At 41.0% G+C, this 21,274-nt stretch overlaps 1 protein-coding gene across 5 annotated transcripts in view; it reads right to left on the bottom strand.

The window, feature by feature from the left end:
- Positions 1–21,274, bottom strand: part of RERE (arginine-glutamic acid dipeptide repeats) — a 423,431-nt gene that overhangs the window by 219,167 nt on the left and 182,990 nt on the right. For 4 of the 5 annotated variants that reach the window (XM_086715574.1, XM_086715568.1, XM_086715573.1 and 1 more), the window contains exons 3-4: positions 9,960–10,030; positions 623–748 (exon numbers count right to left, since the gene is read on the bottom strand). In XM_086715574.1, the coding sequence (XP_086571700.1) occupies positions 623–748; positions 9,960–10,030 (197 nt within the window). The remainder of the gene's footprint in view (positions 1–622; positions 749–9,959; positions 10,031–21,274) is intronic. The other variant, XM_086715575.1, reaches the window with a different exon arrangement.

Raw genomic sequence — 21,274 nt, forward strand, 5'->3', positions numbered from 1 at the left:
GTGCTCTAGGGACAAAGCACCACAGACACTTCATCCTGCTGCACCTCACACACACGTCATTACCACCAGGTAACAGAGACATTACCAGGGCACAGCCGAGTCCACTGTAGCTACACCCTAACTCAAGCCTTTCAAAGGGTTTAATTCTCTATCTGGCATCGCAGAAGAGCCTAGCTGCTTCTGAGCAATATTCGACAAAATGTCACCTGAGAGGACAGCATCCAAAATAGTTTAGATTTGTGGGCCCTAAGTCCCCACGATGCTGGGGAAGTGCACATTTCACACTTGGACTCAAACTTACCCCCTTTTTTCCCCATTTCAGTTGCCAACATCCATACTCGCTGCTGATTGCCAGCTCCTGCTCCTTGCAACAGCCCAGCATGCTCTCTGCTGGCGCCCCAATACCCTACACCACCAAACCCCGCTGACTTCTGGAACTGTCCTAGAGGGGTAAGGCAAGTCCCGTATTTTGCTTCCTCTGTGCATGTACTTGTTACTCCTTTAAAAACACATACAATACAGCACATTTTTAAAGGGGCTCTGGGGAGGGAGGTAATATTCCTATTTTATACCCTATGGGATATAAAATATTGATAGCTTTTAAAAACGGGATTCTCCTTACCCCTACAGGCCCTCTCCCGGCTTCAGAAAGATGTTGTGGTGGCTGTGATGCCACCGGCAGAGAGCATGCTGGGGGGTCACACAAAGCAGGAGTTGGAGATCTGCAGCAGGCCTGGGAGTTGTGGACCTAAAAAAGAAAAGAGCTTTCAGTTAGCATGCCCAACGTCCCCTCCAGCCCTGGTTACTGGGGGCACGCAGCACACAAGCAGGTATCTGCACCACCCTTGAGCAGATGGCCTCTCAGAGAATTTGTTCTAACACCGAAGTTATCAGCCTTTCTGCATCAGCGCCGTTGCCTTAGTTCAGCATGAACAAACATATGAGCCTTGTGGCTCCAGACTTTAATCTGGGTCCTGTTGTAAAGCAGTATGGTGTGTGCCCCCCAAGTAACCAAGTTAAGATGTGACACAGTGCCAAAACACGGTGACAACGGCATGCTTTGCTTAGAATAAAAACAAAAGCGCAATGGTGTCAGATAAACGCAGCCGTAAATGAACCAGAAGTGGACAAACTGAGCTTTCAGAAGAGTTTCTAATGCGAGACCCTAGAGGCACAAGACAGGTACTTAATAAGGAAATATTTGAGGCATTAGGAGGTCAAAGGAAGATCCTACCATTTTCTCAAAGTCCTAGTTTAATTTTGTAAAGCTAAAGGCAAGGCAAAAGACAAAGGCTTAATAACAGAGGGAAAAAAGACACCTTTAAAGTGAGTTTTAATTTTCTCCCAGTGCCCATGTGAACAGGCACAAAACATAAGCTCAAGAAAGACACTATTTCTTTTAGGCACGAAACGAGCGCTGGTGCGTACCACGTGTCTACACGTCTTCCTTTACACCGTGCAAACATTTAAAGCAGCAGCAGATTAGAGAGCAACTTCTGAAAGCCAGCACCGTCCTTGTAAGTATCAAAACAGATACCTCGATAACAGTTCAAATATGTTTCCTTTTTATACATTCTGGAGAGTACATAACACTTCCAAAAACTAACCAGCCCAGTTTCGTGGTTTTTAAATAAACTACAAACTCCATAAGATCCAAACACTTATAGAAGAATCTCTGTTCTTAAAGTTGCTTTAAAATAACAGACAAGCAAACTTTTTAATATTAAAGCATTTTTAGGGAGCTTTCTTAAATTTAATTCCTTCTGAATCACTAACAACTTCCTATAATCCAAGATTTTAACATGTTCCATTAACTACTTATTTTTCTATGTCTCTTTTAAGACAAAAACACAAATCCCAAGAAAATAAGCTAATAGTGGGGAGTGTCTTTATCATGATGGTTTTCTTTGCCTTCTCTACAGATCACCTTCTAGAGTATATCCTGGGCACCCCATAGTACACTTCCTGTGTGGTCAGTCTTGACTCCCACTGCCTCAAGGACAACACACGATCACAACAAGTGTTGTTAGCAGCAGGATCTGCTCCACACACACCTCCCTCCTCCCCATACCAGCACCACAAATTCCAAATCAAAGAGTCAACTGTGCATTACAATATACAATATACTCAGTATTTTTTTTTACCATAATCATCCAATAAAAATGAATTTCTGGTGAATATTTTGCACTAGTAATTCATCAGTCAGATCATTCAAATTCTTATTCATTCACATCAAGAGCTTTAAATAAAGAAGACACCTACTAAAGCATTTCAAAGCACCTTGGCATTATTTTAAATATGCAAAAGTTCAAATAATTATTAAAACATTTTAAGTATTAAAAAGTACATTTCAAAGCAAAGCACTGTTCTTACTTATGAATCGGAAAACATGAACAGGTATCTGTTTCCCTCATTTTCTTTTGGTTCTTCTGGTGGGTTTTACTTGGACTATTTCAAGTTAGTCCTTAATCACAAACATCCACAGGTACACACAAATTATCAATTTCCAATTCTAAGATATCAAGAATATGAATAAGACTTTGCCAATATTCTTGTAAAGCAGCCCTCTGCAAATATGAAGTTGTCTCAAACTTTCTTAAGCTCCTTTTTTAGAAAGGTAAGAATACCTAGGGTTTTTCGCATTAAAAACATTTCACCTCCAGAGAACAGGTTTAGTAAACATTTTTAGATACATATTTTATGGAACAGTATAATTAAACGAAATTCTTTCAGTGGTTTCCTAGTCCTAAAATCCAAATAAACCAGGAGAAAAATGAATTACCCAACTTCACAGTAATAGTGAACCATTAAAACTTTAAATCCCACGTGGCCTACAATGACTGTCAGTCATGAGTGAAAACAGCCTGCTGAGAAGCTGGGTAAATGGGGCCAATAAGATGCTATGAGAGTATTTATTCCCAAAGCCTCATTTTGATTTTCATTTATGTGAATATCAGCCCCACCATTTATAGGTTGACATTCGTATCAGGGAAAAAGGCTGTAGTGATTCAAAATAACTTGCAACATGACTGCTCCATAACTGGCGGGGGGAACACCTGACAATATTTTGTCCGTTAAACTTGGGGCTAAGGATTTCATCCCCCTCTTGCTTCTTAAAGGATTAAATAAAATTATAAACGTCACATTTACATGTGAAAAGGACATACAGTCTCTGTGCACATATTTTTTATTATTGGTGGCCTACTCCAAACAAATAGCATGGAGCAAGCTTAATGACCCATTACAGTTTATCATAATGCTTATAGATGGCAACTAAGCAACCATGGCCTGTACTGTAAACGAAGGGAGAAAAACGGTGTGGTCTCCAGAAGAATACTTGAGCACCAAATCAATAGGGTGCACCTTTGCTGGACGTGGAAATCACCGTGTTAAGAGTGGTGTCATGCTGGAGCACCCACTCCAGACAGGTGAGGACAGCTAAAGTAGCGGAAAGGAGCCCTGTGGGAGAATGACTTCAGCTGCACACTCCATTATGTCTCTAAATAATACTTAATTCCTCACCCTGTAAACTAAAAAACAGTCGATAACGAATTTCAAGGATTTCACTTCATTATCCAACACTACCCTCAAAGTCACACAGATGTAAATGGGTGATACTGACCTTTTCCTAGGGAATGAACTAGAGGAGAAAAAGGAACTATGGAAAGAAGTACTCAGTTCTGGAAATCTAACTTGAGCGGCTACCAAAAAGAGAAAATCAATTACTACTTGACACGAAACTGAATCATTACATCATAAGGCATTTTTCCTATCAGCCAGCCTTCTCAGGAATGTTTACCTACAGACTTAAGTCCTCATTTATCTTTGCTAAAAGTCAGTAATACAGGAAATTCAAAACACATTATAATGCCTAAAAAATGTTATGACTTTGGCAACCCTCTGTAAACTCCTGAAGAAAGTAAGTAACTGAGTTTAAGTTATTTTAAGAATAGATTTTTATTATTTAAATATCTAAAGTACTACACACTACAAGCTAACCAAAATACTACACGCTGTAGACTAACAGTAAAGAAATGCGTCTCTCTGGTTTGTTTAATAAACAGAAGGTGGATTTGTAGTTAATGCATTGTATCAAATCACTCCTAACGTTTTTCTAAAACTTTATGCACTGAGTTTTTTCCCACTGAAATGTTAACTTCACTCAACATTCAATAAACATTTGTTGTGGATGGGCCGGGCAATATGCTAAGCACACAGTAATACATCAGTGAATAAAAGCAGGCACGGTGTCTGCCCCTGCAAAGCTTGGACGCAGAGTACCAGTGAAACACCATATCCCTACCACGTCCTCCCATGGCCCCAGCACCCTGCATCCACTTTGCAGGCTCCATCTTTTAATCGAAAAACAACGTCCCTGCCAGGTAGGTGCTTTATACCCCAACTACACAGGTAAATAAAACAAAGTTAGGAGGGCTGAGCGTCTTGCCCAAGGTCATGAAAGATAGCAACTCAAGAACAGACCAGCTGATGTCAAAGTCAAGCTCGGACACATGCACGCTACCGTCCCTCATCTCGGTCCCTGGGTGACACCACACGTTCTGCATTAGCCACACTCACACTAATGCAGTCCTCCTATCCCATTCCCAGGAAAGTTTCTGATACGAGATTTACCTAGTATCAAAACGAATGCCCATTTCCCAAACGTCTACACACCATGCATTCTATGCTGAGCGAGCACAGCAGCCGAGATGGGAATAAACAACTGCGGCATGTGGTGCCTAAGTGAAAACGAGCTCACGGTGTATACACACAGGTGTGTGCACAGAGTGCACGGTAACGAGGGGTCCCGTATCCCCCAGCATCATCTATGTCAAGGTCCCTAACAAGAAATGAAAAGATAAAATTACTTATCCCCAGTTAAATTTTCACTGTAATGACGGAAAAGCAGCTCCTTGCTTTTAATCTACTTCTGAGAAACTTGATTTGGTGGCGAGAGGGCAACACCGATGGGGAGTGGAAGCTGAGCCGAAGCTCCTGTCTCCACAGCCCCTCTCTGCTGTACTGTGCAATCAACTTTGGGGGTACGGTTCTTTACAGACACCGACCAGGAAGAAGTAATTCCGAATGTTCCTCCCCCGGGCTGCTCACACTTGGCAATGAAACAAAGAGAAAGCAGTAACGGAGATGTGGCGTGCAGCCTCATCTCCTCCACACTCACAACCAGCACTTAGAACGTGTGCCGTGAGGGACGAAAGGCCACAAAAGCACACTCGCCCATGCGGAGCCGTAACAAGTCACTGAGCCCTAAACAGTTGACCAAAAATACCATATCCCTAATGACATTCCCCCAACTGGAAGGAATCTCTACACCAGGTTTAATTTTAATGACAACTTTCAACTTCTAATAAACCAAACAGGCGCCAAAGGAATCAATCACTGGTATTTGCTCAAAATAATATTTGCAATAATTACATATCCAACCCGGAAAATCATTTCGTACAACAGCTGAAGAACCGATAATTATTTAACTCTAGGAGACCAAAATCCTTTTTTTTCCAAAGTAGGAATGATAAAAGCTCATTAGGAATCCATCCACATAGAATGTCCGTGTAGAATATTGAAGGACTGGGTTCCATGACTTATCTGTGAACGAAGACTCAGGTACAAAGTAGTACTATCAGAGCCAGACAAGGTAGTCCTCAGTGTTCTATTGAATGAAAATTACTAATCTAAATGATCTCGCTAAGCATTTTCAGGATTTACGATAGCAAATCAACTCTATTATGCTGACGGCCTGGATTTCTATAAAAAATGGAATTTTATTGTTTTTTAGTAAAAGCAAGAAAGAAATCTTTCTCTGGGGACAAAAAGTGAATGGCTTCCTCCACATTAATCCTACGGAGAGCGTTCTCTCTGAGGACTGACACCCCGTAATGCCGCACTTGTCTGTCCAATCAGAAACTAAGGCCACTGAGGGAAGGCACTTTGTCCCACAGGCTTCCGTCTCCTCCAGGAGCCGCGCCCAACAAAGCACAGCAAGGAGGCTTTGGTTAAAGGCCTTCCTGATTAACGGAAACACTCCTCACCGCACTCGGGGATATAATGCTCCTTGGTGATCTTGGCTCATCCGGAACAGAACTCTGGAAGCGAACTAAGTCACAACCGACCTAGGAGAGCCGCGGCAGCGCGGCAGAAGAGAGCGCTGGAGATGTTATGCCAGGCTCTTTCGGCTGCGAGCGGAGAGCCACTCAGGCTGGCCGAGAAAACAGGCCCTTGGGGAGCAGAAACAAGGACACCGAACAAGTACCCGAACCGGGCGGCCTGAGGAAGCCTGGGCACATTGGGGCAGAGGGGCGGACCTCCAGGCGGGGCAAGAGGGCGTGCTCTCGCCCTGTCGCCGCCCACCGCTCTCCGGTGCAGCTGCTCCAGTCCCCACTCTTCCTGGCTTCCGGCCTCCCCAGGTCTCCCGGCCTCCCCAGGCCTGCAACCTGTCTGTGCCTGCCAGCCCTCTCTGTGGGCACTGAGGCGTTTCTCGAGTCGTCCCTTCCCGTTGGCCCCTCAGCTAACTCCTTCAGTCTCTCGGTTAATCTTTTCAAGCAAGGCCTCAAAGATCGCAGACTGCCGGTTCCATATTCCCATTCTTTCAAAGAGCTGAAGATTTTGCCAGCTGCCTCATTTCGCTCGGAAGCCTAGGGTGCCCAGCTGCCTTATTTAACTGAGGGTCCTTCCTCTTCCTACTTCGAAGCATGCACCGTCCCTCACTCCACCTCGCCTCTCCTGTCTCTTGCGCCCCTGCTTTGACTACTTGTTCCACGGATCCCTTCGTCGTCGTAGTCAAACAAACCCAGGGCGGTCTCCTCGTGTGCAAAGAAGCCCAATCAAATTAACACTGCCTACGAGGACGAAAGCTTCCTAACACAACACATAATGTGCTTCCCTTAAAAGTGCTACTTTCAAAAGTGCCCTCAGTTCTGCTGGGAACTCGATCACTTTGCACCATCACAGCTTCCACGTACCCCGTGAAAGTGCGGGGTCTAAACGGGTGGACCAATATAGTACGGGAGGGGCCCTATGCGTTTTGATGGTTGCACGCGAACTAAGAGGAAGCCGTGGATCCCATCCCCCCAGGCAAGATGGCCACGTAAACTATCACCTAAAACAAGGACCCCTTTGAGAGTGAACGGGGACACTGTTGAACACTTGGCCAGGTGTAACGGAATCCTGCACACAGAGACAACCACCTTCTTATCGTGGACTCCGACTGCACGGGACGTAGTGGCAGAGCCCAGGGGACAGCCCAGGTCCCCACAGAAAATGCAAAGACCCTTCTTATCTCTCACAGAACTAGTTCCTGAAATGTTACCCAGGGTTCTCAGTTCGACTAACTGGCATCACGCTAGTTTTGGTGACTGGTCATAGAGGTTTCCTTAGGCCCACCTCTCAATTCCTTAACTGCTGCTAAGGACTGTAGTCTTACTTAATGTGTTCCACAAAGGGCATCTGCCCAGTTCTTTTCACAGTCTCAAATATACCATATGCTCAAAAACTCACCACAGTAAAACGGTTAATTCTAATTAATGGCTGTAAACAAAGAACACATCTCTCAGTTACAACCCCAAACCAAAAAAGCTTAAAAAGATAAAATACATAATTAATCAACAACATTTCAAAGCTGTTGGGTTTCTGTCTTCGTCGCTCCTCTTGCCATGCACGGTATTTGCTGTGGGCAAAACCAACTCCGATTTCTTCTTTTTAAAATCTTGAAGAGAAACAAAGCATATTTCCTTCTGTTCATCTTTTCCCCTTAAAAGCCTGGGTAAGCTGAAGGAAAAAAAAATCTATGATTATTCTCATCTATTAAGTTATCTTTTCACAAGCAGAAATGCAAACCAAGGAAAGAAGAAAGTGGATATCCAGACAATAACTGCATTCTTTCTAGGAGTCAGTATTTCACCATCTCTGTTATTCTTACACAACAACTACACGTATGTGCTGAATATAGAACTCAGACAAAAACACGCGATGTAGCAGTGTGCAACTCACACACCGTGCCCACTCCCCACACTGTTTTTGCAGACGGCTTTAATGTGTTGTACCAGACCAATACTGACAACAGAAGCTTCAGCTTTTATTGCTGTTAATACTCTGAGCAATTACTGTAACTCAGCAGGAACCTCTGCCCCAAACAGCAACTATCACACTGTAATCAGCATTTCATAAGAGACGCTGTTCAAACATGAAGTCACCTGCTAATGTGCTAAAATTATACAAAAAGCGCTCTGAATCTAATAGGTTTGAAAAAGAAACAACAAACAAACAAAAAAAAGTTTGTAACTTTATTTCACGACTATATCTTTTCCATGGTGCACTGGTACTACATTTGGTGGTAAAAAAAAAAAAAAATCATAAACAATTAAATTAAATTAAATTAAATTAAATTAAATTAAATTAAATTAAATTGAAATTAAAACATCACCCACAAAGACAATAAGCAGAAACAGAACAGGAGCAGTAGCCACAAGCAAAAGAAAGCTCATCAGGAAACAAGACCACTGCCCCGATTTTCAGATATCAGTGCAGCATCTGCAAAAGAAATCTTTGGGAGGAAATATGTAAGAAATAGCAAAGACCTCTAAAAATGTTAAAACTTCATACTGATGTAAAATTTGAATAGAAAGTGATTTACAAAACTAAACTGCAAGGCCTCCTTGTAACACAAGAGGGAAATTAAAAGCAGCCTACCAAGAATAAAGAAGTCACAGAAGCAAATGGCACACTTGACTTTTTTAAAACGGTAAGCATGTGTTACTTATGCAACAAAACTTTAATAAGGAAAATTAAATGGCATGCAATTTTTTAACGAGCTAAATTGGAATACACTAATTGGGTAGTTGGGGTCATTAAAAATGATAAAAAGAAACAAAGGAGACGCACAGTTAAAGATCTCTTCAGACTACATTACCTTTCTTTAGACTGAAGTATCACATACCACATACAGAGTGTCAGAACACAAATGCTGTCAAGCTACAAAGGGTTTTGGAAATGAGAGCATGCACAGATACGGATACATACCTGTACACAACTAAAGAATTAGGGTTCCCCTGTATCTAAGCAGGCAGACAGGGTTCACAACCTTCAAGTACAAGGACACCTTTGTGATGTTTCCAAAGATCCCCCAAACGACAGTACTCTGATGGTATTTCGCATACCATGTTTGAGGAAAACACATGAAAAGCTGATTCTTAACTGTGTATTGTCTGTAAATAAAGTGAATTTTTTTCACTTTAAAATCACACCAGCATATGAATATATTTGAGAAGTAGTTGCACAAACACATGAGAGGCATATTTTAAACTGAAAATGTTTACTTGCAGACCTCTGTTAAATCTCTGCTGAGATCCAGGGATCCAGAGCCCCAAGGCTGGGAACCACCAGTCTACAACCCAGAGATTTGCCTACCTACCGGGCAATACCAGCACCTCTAAAACTGGGCAGGTTGGCAGTGGGAGGTACTATAGCTCTATACATCCCCAAACCAGACTTCCTTCCCCCAACCTCCAACACCAGGCAACCCCAAGATACACTCAAAATATCTAGGTAAAAGACAGTCATCGCCAAAAACTACTCTCTGGCCCATTTGTATTCTTTTTTTCCAACTCACCACTAATTCCCATATTTACTTCAGGTTCTTCACAATGGCTGAGAAGAAACACACGGCTTCGGAAACTCAAGAAAATCTCTGAAATTATGGCCAAAACAGCTACCAAAGAAATGAAAACTTTGGAAACGTTGTTCACAGGACAAGCTTTATAACAGTAAGTGTTACAAAAGCAAACGGATAAAACCACTAACTGCCTTACATGTGTGCTACAGCAGCCAGGCAATTAGCACTCAGAGGTGAACTGGTTATCAAGTCAGTAACCAGGAAGAAGCAATCCATGGAACTGGAAAGAGAAGGAAGGTACAGAGCAGAAGCAACAGACATTAAAAATGCTTACCAGTTTGAAGTCTTGAATGCTACAGATGAAATACGGCGTGTTTGGCCTCCGACTCTCGATATACACACAGTCTTTAAAAGAAAAAGAAAATTTAAAACAATGGCATTTACCTTTAAGGGAACAAAGACAGGGCCCATAAAGCCACCGCATAAATAAACAAATGACAAAGCACATCTCTTTTATAGGAAAAAAATTTTCAAAGATGAATTGTAAATTACAAATAACTGTAAGCTGGAGGAAAACAGCCCTTGACTTGAGGTCCTTATTGACCACTTTTCTGATCATTTAAAAGAACGTGATAAAGCCTCAATTATTGCTTCCGGGGTACCTGAAGAAGAGGGAGAAGGAAATCTCGTGGGATCAACCATATTTTGACAGAAACACTTCAATCAGGGGAATTACTTGCTCACAGCTACACAAGACAAAATTGTGAATGTCTTACTCAGATAGATGCTCCCATGTCTTCAGAAAGAGGAGTGGCTTTGCCAGGGGCTACTTTACTTTTAGTAAATAATTTGTGAGGAAATAAATGAAACATGTGAAGAAGACTAGCTTCAACATGCCATTACAATGACCTTTTCGCCTAAACCAAGAAAACAGAAAGAAGAAATGTAACCTGTTGTGGGTAACTTACTACTATTAAATTGTAACCTAAACACATTTTGGTTTCTAATTATAAAGACAAAGAAGGCCGCAAATCAGATGGCATGTAGTAAACCAAACCACACTTTTCTCAAGGGACTAAGAGTGTGCTTTCTTAAATTATATTTGACACGGCAATGGTTGGGCAATTATTTCTGATGCTCTCGATAGCTGGCCTCTAAAGGGCTGGTTTAAAGTCTTTAAAATGGCAGGTTAAGACACATTTTTTTTTTTAAGGAAGCAATGATTTTAAGGGAAGCAGTAGCTATAAAGGGACTTTAACTAATTCTCCACATGACAACCCAAGATCATCATAAAGCTTAGAATAGGAATCTCTATGTATTATTTACTAAGAAGTAAAGGCATCTGCAGTCCATCAAATTTTCTAGGGATAACGACCATGATACCCACATTCAAAATGCCACTTGTTTTATCCTTCCTCATGATCCTTCCCAATGAGTGTATCTTAAAATAACTGAGATGCTTGAGAATACAAGCAGATTCCTCTACTGCCTTATTTCACACACGTGGAGTCAAGAACAAAAAAAGGAGCAGAAATCTGGAGTCATCCATCCAGTGGACAGTCCAGTACCACCACAAGCACTAGCTGACCCAGTAAGAGGTGGATCATGAAGAAAGCCCTCACCAATGACGCTTCCTTCCAAAAAAAAAGAAACTTCCTGAAAGACATCAGGATTTTTGTAGCCCAGTCAATCCAGAAAATGAAATCTGAATGCCAATCATCTAGGCATCCAGAACGTCCCAAACTGATTTCTTTATTCGGATGTAGACTCAACAACAAAGATTCAATCCCTCCATTCAAGTACAACAGTAGCTCAGGAATAATCTGTTGACTGAACTTTCTCTGTTATTCCAGGGTCCAGGATGCTAGATAACTCTGCTCAATATTCAGGCAACGTCCATTTAACATGCCAATCATCTTAAGAAACAAGAGAACTCTTCCCACTTCGGCAGATGTTTGTCTCACTACCCCTAATTTGGTATTCAAGTAAAAACGTTTCCTAGATTAAAAAACACTGCACTTGAACAATTTTGGAACAACCCAAGGATCTTAATTTCTGTGTCCAATTCCTGTTGTACCAAGTACCAGTATTTCAAGTCTCTAGATACCTATTATGTATCTGTCTCACTCAACCTGAACACAAATTAGTCTACAGGCCCTCTCTTCCTTTCACCCACCTCCTACGGAAAAGCCTTGTCTTCTGTATCTCTTGACACTGTCACACCTAACTATATTCACTGACTTCAGAACTAATGGGTTACCTCCTAACTAACGACTTCCACTTTCTTAAAGTTCATTGGACAAAAACACATGCTGCATACGATGCTTTGGTCCTACACTACATCTCAACCTCCACTGGGCTATAGTATCCAAAACTCCATTACTCTGTCCATGCCAAATTCTCTTCACTCCTTCATGTCCCCAGCACCTACTTTAAAATGAGTTCGTTCCCCGGGCAGTCAATTCTCATGAGGCTCCTCTGTAAAGAAATGGCAACACCTCCCTTCTTAAAAAAAGCTTTTTGTATACTTTTCATAATCAACAGAATCACTGTAACTATAAACCCTCTAACTCTGAGACTTAAAGTAGCTATTAACTTGTATATAAAAAAAGCTTTCCGGAAAAGGAAAGAGAATCTATAATCTTTCATTTCTCACTGCAAAGTTACATTCAGGAAAATGATTATCTGTAAATATACCTGGATGTAACTCTCTTAGAGAAGGGAGGAAAGGAATAAACTGGGATGTCGAGGATGGCCCCTGATAACCCTGCCCTTAACAAGCTTTTGGCAGTCCTGGAGGCCGACTCACACCCCTTGGCCCAAGGAATGCCGCCATTAGGAACAAGGCCGAGTGAGAAAGATCCTTAAACCTGACACATGGAATTACTACATCTACTTATTAATACCTTATTAATAGATAAAAAGTCACCTCTTTCTGTTTAAAAAGCTACCATGTCAACCCAAATTCATCTAAATCCATATAGGAGATTCCAATGCACAGGACTAATCATCTATAAAACAGGTCACTGCATCCAGTGATCTCTATCAGTATTTGGAAACTTATACATGAAAAAGATAAGCTCACTTCATAATTAAATAACAAAATTTTTAAAGTCTTTTATTTAAGTAATCGTAAAACACAGAATCACTAAGATCAAGGGTAATATAAACTTTTTTACCATGTCTAACTTGCCACAGAAAATGGAAAAAAAAATACACTGTTTTAATCTGACTTTTTAAATTCATTATAAAAGTAAAAGCATGAGAAATTATCGTAGAGTCAAATTTTTCTTTATCACCCTCTCATAAAAATTAGGATGGTCCAACTAAAAGAGAACACATCCTAAGGAACAATTTGGAATTCAAGTCTCACAGGGAAAAATAAACTACTTAGTGTTACCTTAATGATTTTCAAAACAAGGTTAAATGAGGCCAAATACTCATAATGAAAAAATATTTCTCTCTTGTCTCATTAATTAAGCAACTATTTAAGAAAATAACTTTATATAGATGTTTTTAGTGAGCACAAAAAATAAAGTGGTTTATTTGGCAAGGGAAAGATGAGAACATAAGTAAAGAGCAATGTTAAAATCTCAGTTGGAATGTATGCCCAGTAATCTTTTAAAGCCAAAATGATTTGCCAAGAATCTTCATGCAGTTTATAAGTGCATAGATTGTCTGAAGTGATAAAATTGGTTTCTGTCAGTTGGGTCAATGAGCCTCAACCTGAAAATCTCCCATGGCCAACACATGTACTTGCAGACACCTTTTTTCTTAGAAGGAAGGAAAGAAAGTAAAGAGAAAAGGAGAAAAGAAAAATGAAGAAAGAAAGAAACTGTTCTTTTTTTTTTTTTTTAATCACAAAGCTAGCAGTTCTGAAAAACCTGAGCAAAGCTGATGCAATCCATTAAGTGCATAATGCACATTTTCAAAATTATCCATACGAAAATGCGTGTTTACCAGATTGAGCAAACGGGTGCTGCAGGGCAAATATATATTTTTTTAATCTTAAAATCAGCAAGCCTGAAATAGGCCAGAAAAATGAGTGAGGCCATTACCATCGGTATCAATTATTCCGAACAATACATGGTAACTAATTTTTTTTTCTCTACCAGGGGTGTGTGAAATAAAACCACGGGTCTAGGTTGAGGCTTGCTCTCTTAACACCAAGCCTCTGCCAGGGAATGGATCACACAATTGAGTGACCTCAATCCTGCATCCATGATCTATGCAATGATACTGAGCAGGGGCGTTTTTGGCTATTTCTCACAACCTCAACAAAGCTCTGTGTCCAAGAATCTATTGTGCCATCTGCAAACAACAGAGCATTTGCTAAGCTGGGGAAGGAAGTCAGCCAAAACATGAAGGCAGATTCTCAAGGCAAAGAAAGCCCTCTCTGCTTTCAACAACCCTCAGCAAATCAGCAGGTTTATGTAAATAGAGCAAGAGCATGGTCCTCTCAAGGGTAAAAACCACAGCCTGAAGCATCAGACAGTTTGTCATCCCGAAACACAAAGAACCTGTCAGCGATCTTCCTGACAGCCTCCTCCCAGAGTACAGTGGACACTCTCCTTCACCAACTGATTGGGCAAGCAGCGCTGTGAGCCCAGCATTAAAGCTGGGGTCACGGGGCGCCTGGGTGGCGCAGTCGGTTAAGCGTCCGACTTCAGCCAGGTCACGATCTCGCGGTCCGGGAGTTCGAGCCCCGCGTCAGGCTCTGGGCTGATGGCTCGGAGCCTGGAGCCTGTTTCCGATTCTGTGTCTCCCTCTCTCTCTGCCCCTCCCCCGTTCATGCTCTGTCTCTCTCTGTCCCAAAAAATAAATAAACGTTGAAAAAAAAAAAATTTAAAAAAAAAAAAAGCTGGGGTCACAATGCACAGGCAGTGCTTGGCCACGGTGCTCTGTCCTTTAAAGAATTTCCCTCCTGTTAATGTGTTTCTGCTTCTTAATCTTTGAAATACCTTCTCGTTCCTTCGCAAGGAACTCCAATATAATTTCCAATAGAAAATCTTCTACCTGTTTAAAAAAAGGGGGGGGCGGCATGCATAAACAGACTATCTCACAAATAAATTTCCCAGAGACCCAGCTGGGTGACACAGTGGTGGACAAGGAGGTACACTCTCAGGACTGCTCTGTTCTTCCATGTTCCATTTCTCTTACACAGGATTCCTCTACCCAGACACTGAACCATTCAGTGAGGTAACAGCCGACTGGTCTATTGTGACAGAATCAAAAGTCTACAAGTATCTCACTAGTTAATACGGGTGTTCCCAAATGCCCAACATACAAAAGGGTAATGCAGCTCTACGCGCATGCGAGAAACAACACTGAAATCCCAATCCACAGAGCGTGGCCTCTGATGGAGGAGCCCCTCTCACCGCTTCAGCAGCCTCCCCATCCGTACGACAGTCAAATCCATCACCATTCCCCACTCTGTATCTAACAATACACTACATTCCAGAATAAATACTCAAGAATTACACAAGGAACAAATGACCTGAACAAAAACAGAAAAGAAGTTCTATGAGAGCCTCATAAGAATGTTGTTCTGCTCAGGGCACCTGGGTGGCTCAGTCGGTTGAGCGTCCGACTTCGGCTCAGGTCATGGTCTCGCGTTTCGTGAGTTTGGGCCCCACGTTGGGTTCTGTGCTGGCAGCTCGGACCTGGAGGCTGCTTCGGATTCTGTGTCTCCCTCTCCCTGTGCCCCTCCCCCGCTCACACACTTTGTCTCTGTCTCTGTCTCTCAAAAGAAAGATTTTTAAAAATTATTAAAAAAAGAATGTTGTTCTCCATCAGTATGAACATAAAGGATGCTATTTTCTAATAAATATTTCTTTAAGAAATAACTGCAAGAATGTCTTTTTAGTTTTCTACCAGATTCTTCAGTGTGTAAGGGACACATCGTCTGGGAACAGTGGAGAACTAAAAAGAGAAAAGAAAACAAAAACTGGGAAAACAGAACCTCAGTAAGTGAAATCCTCTCAAGTGTTTACCTTTATCCTATGTTTGACCTGCAACATCGTAAAGATTCTAAACTCAGTGGAAAAAAGATCTCAAGTAACACATCCTTGGTCCCTTCCTTTTTAAACTTCATGAAAATTAAATTCCATGTATTCCAACGTCTACAGGTTCCCAACTAGCACTACAAAGCTAACACCGGCTTTTATCCAAAATCAGAAGACCATATACTTCTAGCAGATATCCATCTGTCATTATCCTCACTGCTAATAGGAAATTAGATGATGAGAAAAAACAGCCGGGAGGTGGGGGGAGCGGGTCATAAACTAAAAGAGACTCTGTTCCAATTTCCCACTTTTCATTTCCTCCTCTAGATGTCAGAAAATCGTCTAGAACATCCAAAGCTTAAAGACTGATCCAAAACAATCATCTTTCTAACTTGAAGAAGTGATGCTGAGGTTTTGGAATAACTGCTGCAGCAAGACCCCGCCCACCACGCCCCCCCCCCCCCAAATCCATCATACGCTACATGGGCTTGAAAACTCCATAAAACAAGAGAAAGCAAGATCATGCCGCCCGCAGCAGCAATCTTACCAGTTACACTGAAGCTCTGAGGACTGGCCCTAGGGTAACACTCTTACTCAAGCAAAGAGCGTCTGAAGCACTCTTATCACCATTTCCTTCTGCAAACGTTCCTTAAAAAGCCCTCCTTGTGATCCACACTGAATCCCAATTGTGAAAAAGACCTAGGCAGCTTAACATCCAAACTCCGGTTAAGTGATGTGGATCTCTCTTACAGTTTCTAACGACTGTGTTTGTGCAGAGCTTTTGTGCCGTAAGAGAACACACAGAATCTAGCGGGGAGAGGAGGATCTACCTTTAAAAATCAGCAGTGGCACTTGCCCCATGGAAGCAAAGTGTGTTAGTGAGGGCGCCAGAGACATGGAGGAGGCGGATTTCAAGCCCACTCTCACTCCTGCTGCCACACTGTACCTACATTTTTAGTGCCTGAGAAGGTGGGTGACAACCCCACCCTCAAATCAGTGGATCCTATCAAACAACCGAATTCTGCTATAAATTTGCTATTTAGGAGAGGATGACTGATCGCTAATGAAAATAACAACAGGTCCCCACGGCAAAGATTACAAACTGGAACATGGCTGAAACATGTACATTTAGGAAACCAACGCAGATAAGAGTTCAAACACTTGTAGGAACACTCTGCCCAGTAATCACAGGAAGAAACAAGCAGTGGTGGGCTGGAGTGAAGGCTCCTCTCGCCCCACATGGCTGACAACAAACAAATCGCTAGTCTGATCTGGTGTCATGTCCTGCAGAGCAGATTTCAAGCAACACTGCTGGCTCCTACTCAGAAAACAATGCGCTGGGAGCCTGTGCTTCACAATAAATGGCTCAACCAATTTGCAGTGCTCACTGGAAATACACAGGAGAATTCACAATGCCTGGACTATAATTCTTATTTGGCAAATGATTTTATTATAAACTGGTATCATAGTGAATCCATTTTCTTTACGGTTTTTCTGCTAGTGTTTAATGGACCGTCAGTATAATTTAGATTTCATCTATTTAAACTCATTCAAGCCTGGCTCCTGATTGTACAGTAAATGGAACATATTTCTATTCAAGGAAATTAATGACAGTTAATTGTAGTCTGCAGCTCTCAATTTTGTAAAAGCAACTGTTTCACAGTTCAAGCATCAAGCTACAGAATTTCCCACACCAATTATTTGTGTGTGTGCATTATAGGCTCCACATCTTATAAGCCTTCCTTGTAAGACTAATGTGTATGTTCATAAAATATTTCTTCCCATTCAAGTATTTATTACCAACTTCTCAGAAAGAGTTAGGACTTAAATATAACTAACGGCTGGGAAAATAAAAGTTTAGTTCTCAGTCTGACAGAGAGATGCTCTATTGTGGGTTTTTTTTTAGCTAGCAACACTGAAGATTAAAATTTCCTACTTTTTTACTATTAAACAATTTTCTTATATATTTCAAATAAATCATAATGCAGACATTAATTGAAATTTATTAAAAGTAGGTTAAACTTACCATATGGATTTAGATCTACAAACAAGGTACACGACACATATTAATATTCTACTGAATTGCTTCTGAGACTGATAACTCTGTTTCACAGAAATTTACCTGGGTTTCATTTACCAGGCCACACAATCCCATGAGTGATTCTCTTCTTGAGTGATCAGTCTGTCACCTAAACATCCACACAACTGTGTGAGAAACACTTAACGGAGAAAAAGGCATGCAAAAAAGTGCCTTAAAAGAAACTTATCAAATCAAGAGCCAAACAATAATAAGGCAAGCATCCAGAATTTGCTACCCCAAAATTATAACCACCAGAGTCATTCACTGACTGACAAATTGCAATTCACACAAAAGTATGAGAAGGAAAAGAAAACCACAAGCTACTCTTTTCATTCTTTTTCAGTGGACATTTACATCTACTTAACTGGTCCCTGAATCGCCTATAACCACATTATGCCCTGTTCCATGAACTCCCTCATGCTGTTGCCCCTATTAGAGATGCTCTGCTTCTACCTGGTCCTATTGTAATTCTGCCCCAATTCCAAGACCCAAATCAAGGTCTTCATGGTCCTTCATGTTTTCTGCAGTATCACCAACTTATAGTCTGTCCTATTCAGTTAGTATTTGCCCACTCACTGCCTGCCAGTTACTAACGCACAACCCTACTTGAGTAATTTCTCCCTATAAAATGAAAGATCAAGAACTAGAATCCTGTCTACTTTTGTATCTTGCCCCGCCTCACCTCCACAAAACGCCTTGCACAAAGTTATAGATACAGAAGATTGTATTATGTTATCGACTGATCGATATGTCACTAATACTATTGCTGACATCTAACATACTTCATTAAATTCTACTAGCTTATTCCAAAACTACTCCAGGCCTCAAATTTATTCTCAGCTTTAATTTATATAAACTTCTAAGAACAAATGAAACCTATTCCCTGACTCTCTCATTCTATCCGTGCCTCTTCCCTCTCCCCTTAAATCATTATTGTTTTAATTTGGGTTTTCGTTGTTGTTACTATTGTTTTTGGCCAGGTGTTTATTTTAAAATTAAAGTCAAAGACCAAAGAAATTTCAGAAATAATTTAAAACCTCTACTCACTTTCACATGACTGAAAAAATATGGAGACCTCAGATTTCCATTAAAGATCTTCAGCCCACTGTGAATTATGTCATTTTGTAAGTACTCAACAGGTATTTGCAGAAAAAATTCCACCTACACAACGATTTCCAATTACCTACCTCCTTGGCATTCTACGTGTGGCAATTTTGCTTTATAACATATATATCGTTCTCAGCCTAGAATGGGGGGAAGGTGGGATCTTGTCTGGTAATCTGCTACATCATTCTCAGGCCAAAATGGTGGGAGTGGGGAGAGGGGGATCCTGTCTGGTAACCTGCTCTGCTAATCGCCATCTACCTGTCACTTTTAGAATCAAAATTAGCAAAGATCTATGCAAGGTAGCAGTATTTAAAGGATCTCAATGCGCCTTGATTCCCAAGAATGACGAGAGATTCAGTTTACCTTCTGGTGTAAGAAGCTCTGGCCGCTTTCTACATGAAACTGCGCCAAACGTGCTTCAAAACCTGCGTGCAGCCGCTTTGGGCCAATATAACACTTAATGAGACTTTTCCTCTCTGTAATCTGTACCTCGTAAAAATCATGTTTTGAACATCTGCTGAGAGGAAATGAATCAGAACTTTGGGGGGGAAATGAGACTTCTCTATTTGAAGTAGTAAAGGCAAATCCTGTCAATATTATATTAAAGCTAAAAAATGAAGATACGTACATGCTACAAGAAACATAATCATAAACTTATAAAATGTTCACACACAGACTTACTGGGCACCAGCTACAAACCAGCTAAGTGCTAGAGATACTGAGATGAATAAAAATACTGTCCTTCCCTTGACAAGCTCACCATCTAATATCAGAGCTGGACGTGGAAATAAAAACATAACTATATGTAGGCAATAATTTTAATTGCACTTGTGTTTTAGTGTCTGTGTGGAGACTGCTAGGGGATCATAGCATTCTTGCTTACAAACAGACGCCTCGCACGGCCCGTGGCCCGCCTCCATTAGAGCTGGTTTTATAAAATGACTGAACTCTGGTCATGGGATATAAACAGAACTGCTGTATTTCAACTTCTGGAAACTGATTACTGAAGGAGGAGGTCCTGCTCTCCTTATCCTTCCTGTCAGCCTGAAGGCAAATGTACTGGCTGGAGGTGGAGCATGAAATGGATCACAAATGACACCGGGAATGGAGGCCACGCACGATAAAATGACAAAACCTTTGACTGTAGCTTAAGAGCCAGGCCAAGAACTTACTATTCACGGTTCGGCCTTTCTGGCCAATGTATACAAATATCTTCATTTTAAAACAGGGCCAAATATTTAAATGACATTCATGAACAAAGTGACATCCAAAACAATGATTTGGGAAAACCATTCTAATTTTTTTTAATAGGAAAAGCTAGGAAGGTGCAGATAACCCTAACAAGTGTATAAAAACATAGAATGCAGTGCTCAACTCAGGATGACTAAAATAGCCTGATTAGATAGCATACACTATTACTTTCCAGTAGGATTAAGAATTAATCCCCAGAGGCAGATACAATAAAGCAGAACAAAGTCTACAACTGCCTCCCTGAAGAGACGTCACAGCTAAGTCAAGTTTCTAAGCTGTGACTCTAACCCAGGGTTTCACAAGTAGGAGTAAGGGAAGGTAGCTTCTCATGCAAGTTGAACGGCATCGTGTGTAGGGGGCAGGTTGATAGTGTCCACTGGCACCACTCGGGCTTTCCCTTTCTTCTCCACTTCCTCGTGGGTCTGATTTTAGGACTTCAGAGACAACATGTGGCTGTTCCTTCAACAAAAACACAGGCACCACTGACAACCAAATTTTCTGGAACGTTTTATCATTTGTAAAAGTTAATGCTGACCAGAATTCATATTCCACTAAGGTCTCAGAATATAATCCATATTTTACTCCATACTAGAAAGAAGACATTCTCTCTAATATCTGTCACAGCTTTAGCTCCTCTTTCCAGGCCATTAAGTGCAGATAAAAAACAGAGCGCACAAATGTGTCTGATCCATTCTCTGAAGTGAAGATTTACTATCCAAAGATGATGTAAAGTCTTCTGCTCTAACTAGAGAACGCTTTTTCTATTTCAAAACCACAAATTCAGTCCACTTGCAGAGGCCAAAGTCCCATTGTACATGAGGGCTAATTCAAAAAAGTTGTAATAGCAGTACATTAAAAATCTCCGGACATCCAGACATACCCTTTAACTCAGCAATTCTATTCCTAGGGAGAGTGAGCAGAAATGAATATATAAATTTTCACCACTACTGTTTATAATGGAAAATATTTGGAAAGAACCTAAAATCCAACAATATACAACTAGTTGTTATAGTTGTTATGATATCGATCCACTAATGTGGGTCCACCTAATGTTTTTCATGCCACAGATGCCTTTAGCAATCTATATACAACTTATCAAAAACAGGTTTTTTTTGTTTTACATTCACACACACACAAAAAACATGCACTGAAATACTTATCATGGCATGAGAAAAAAATATTTGTAATACATGTACCTCTTTATTG

Source organism: Puma concolor, chromosome C1 (assembly GCF_028749965.1).
Source record: "Puma concolor isolate L17-30 chromosome C1, mPumCon1.1.hap2, whole genome shotgun sequence".
NCBI lineage: Eukaryota > Metazoa > Chordata > Mammalia > Carnivora > Felidae > Puma > Puma concolor.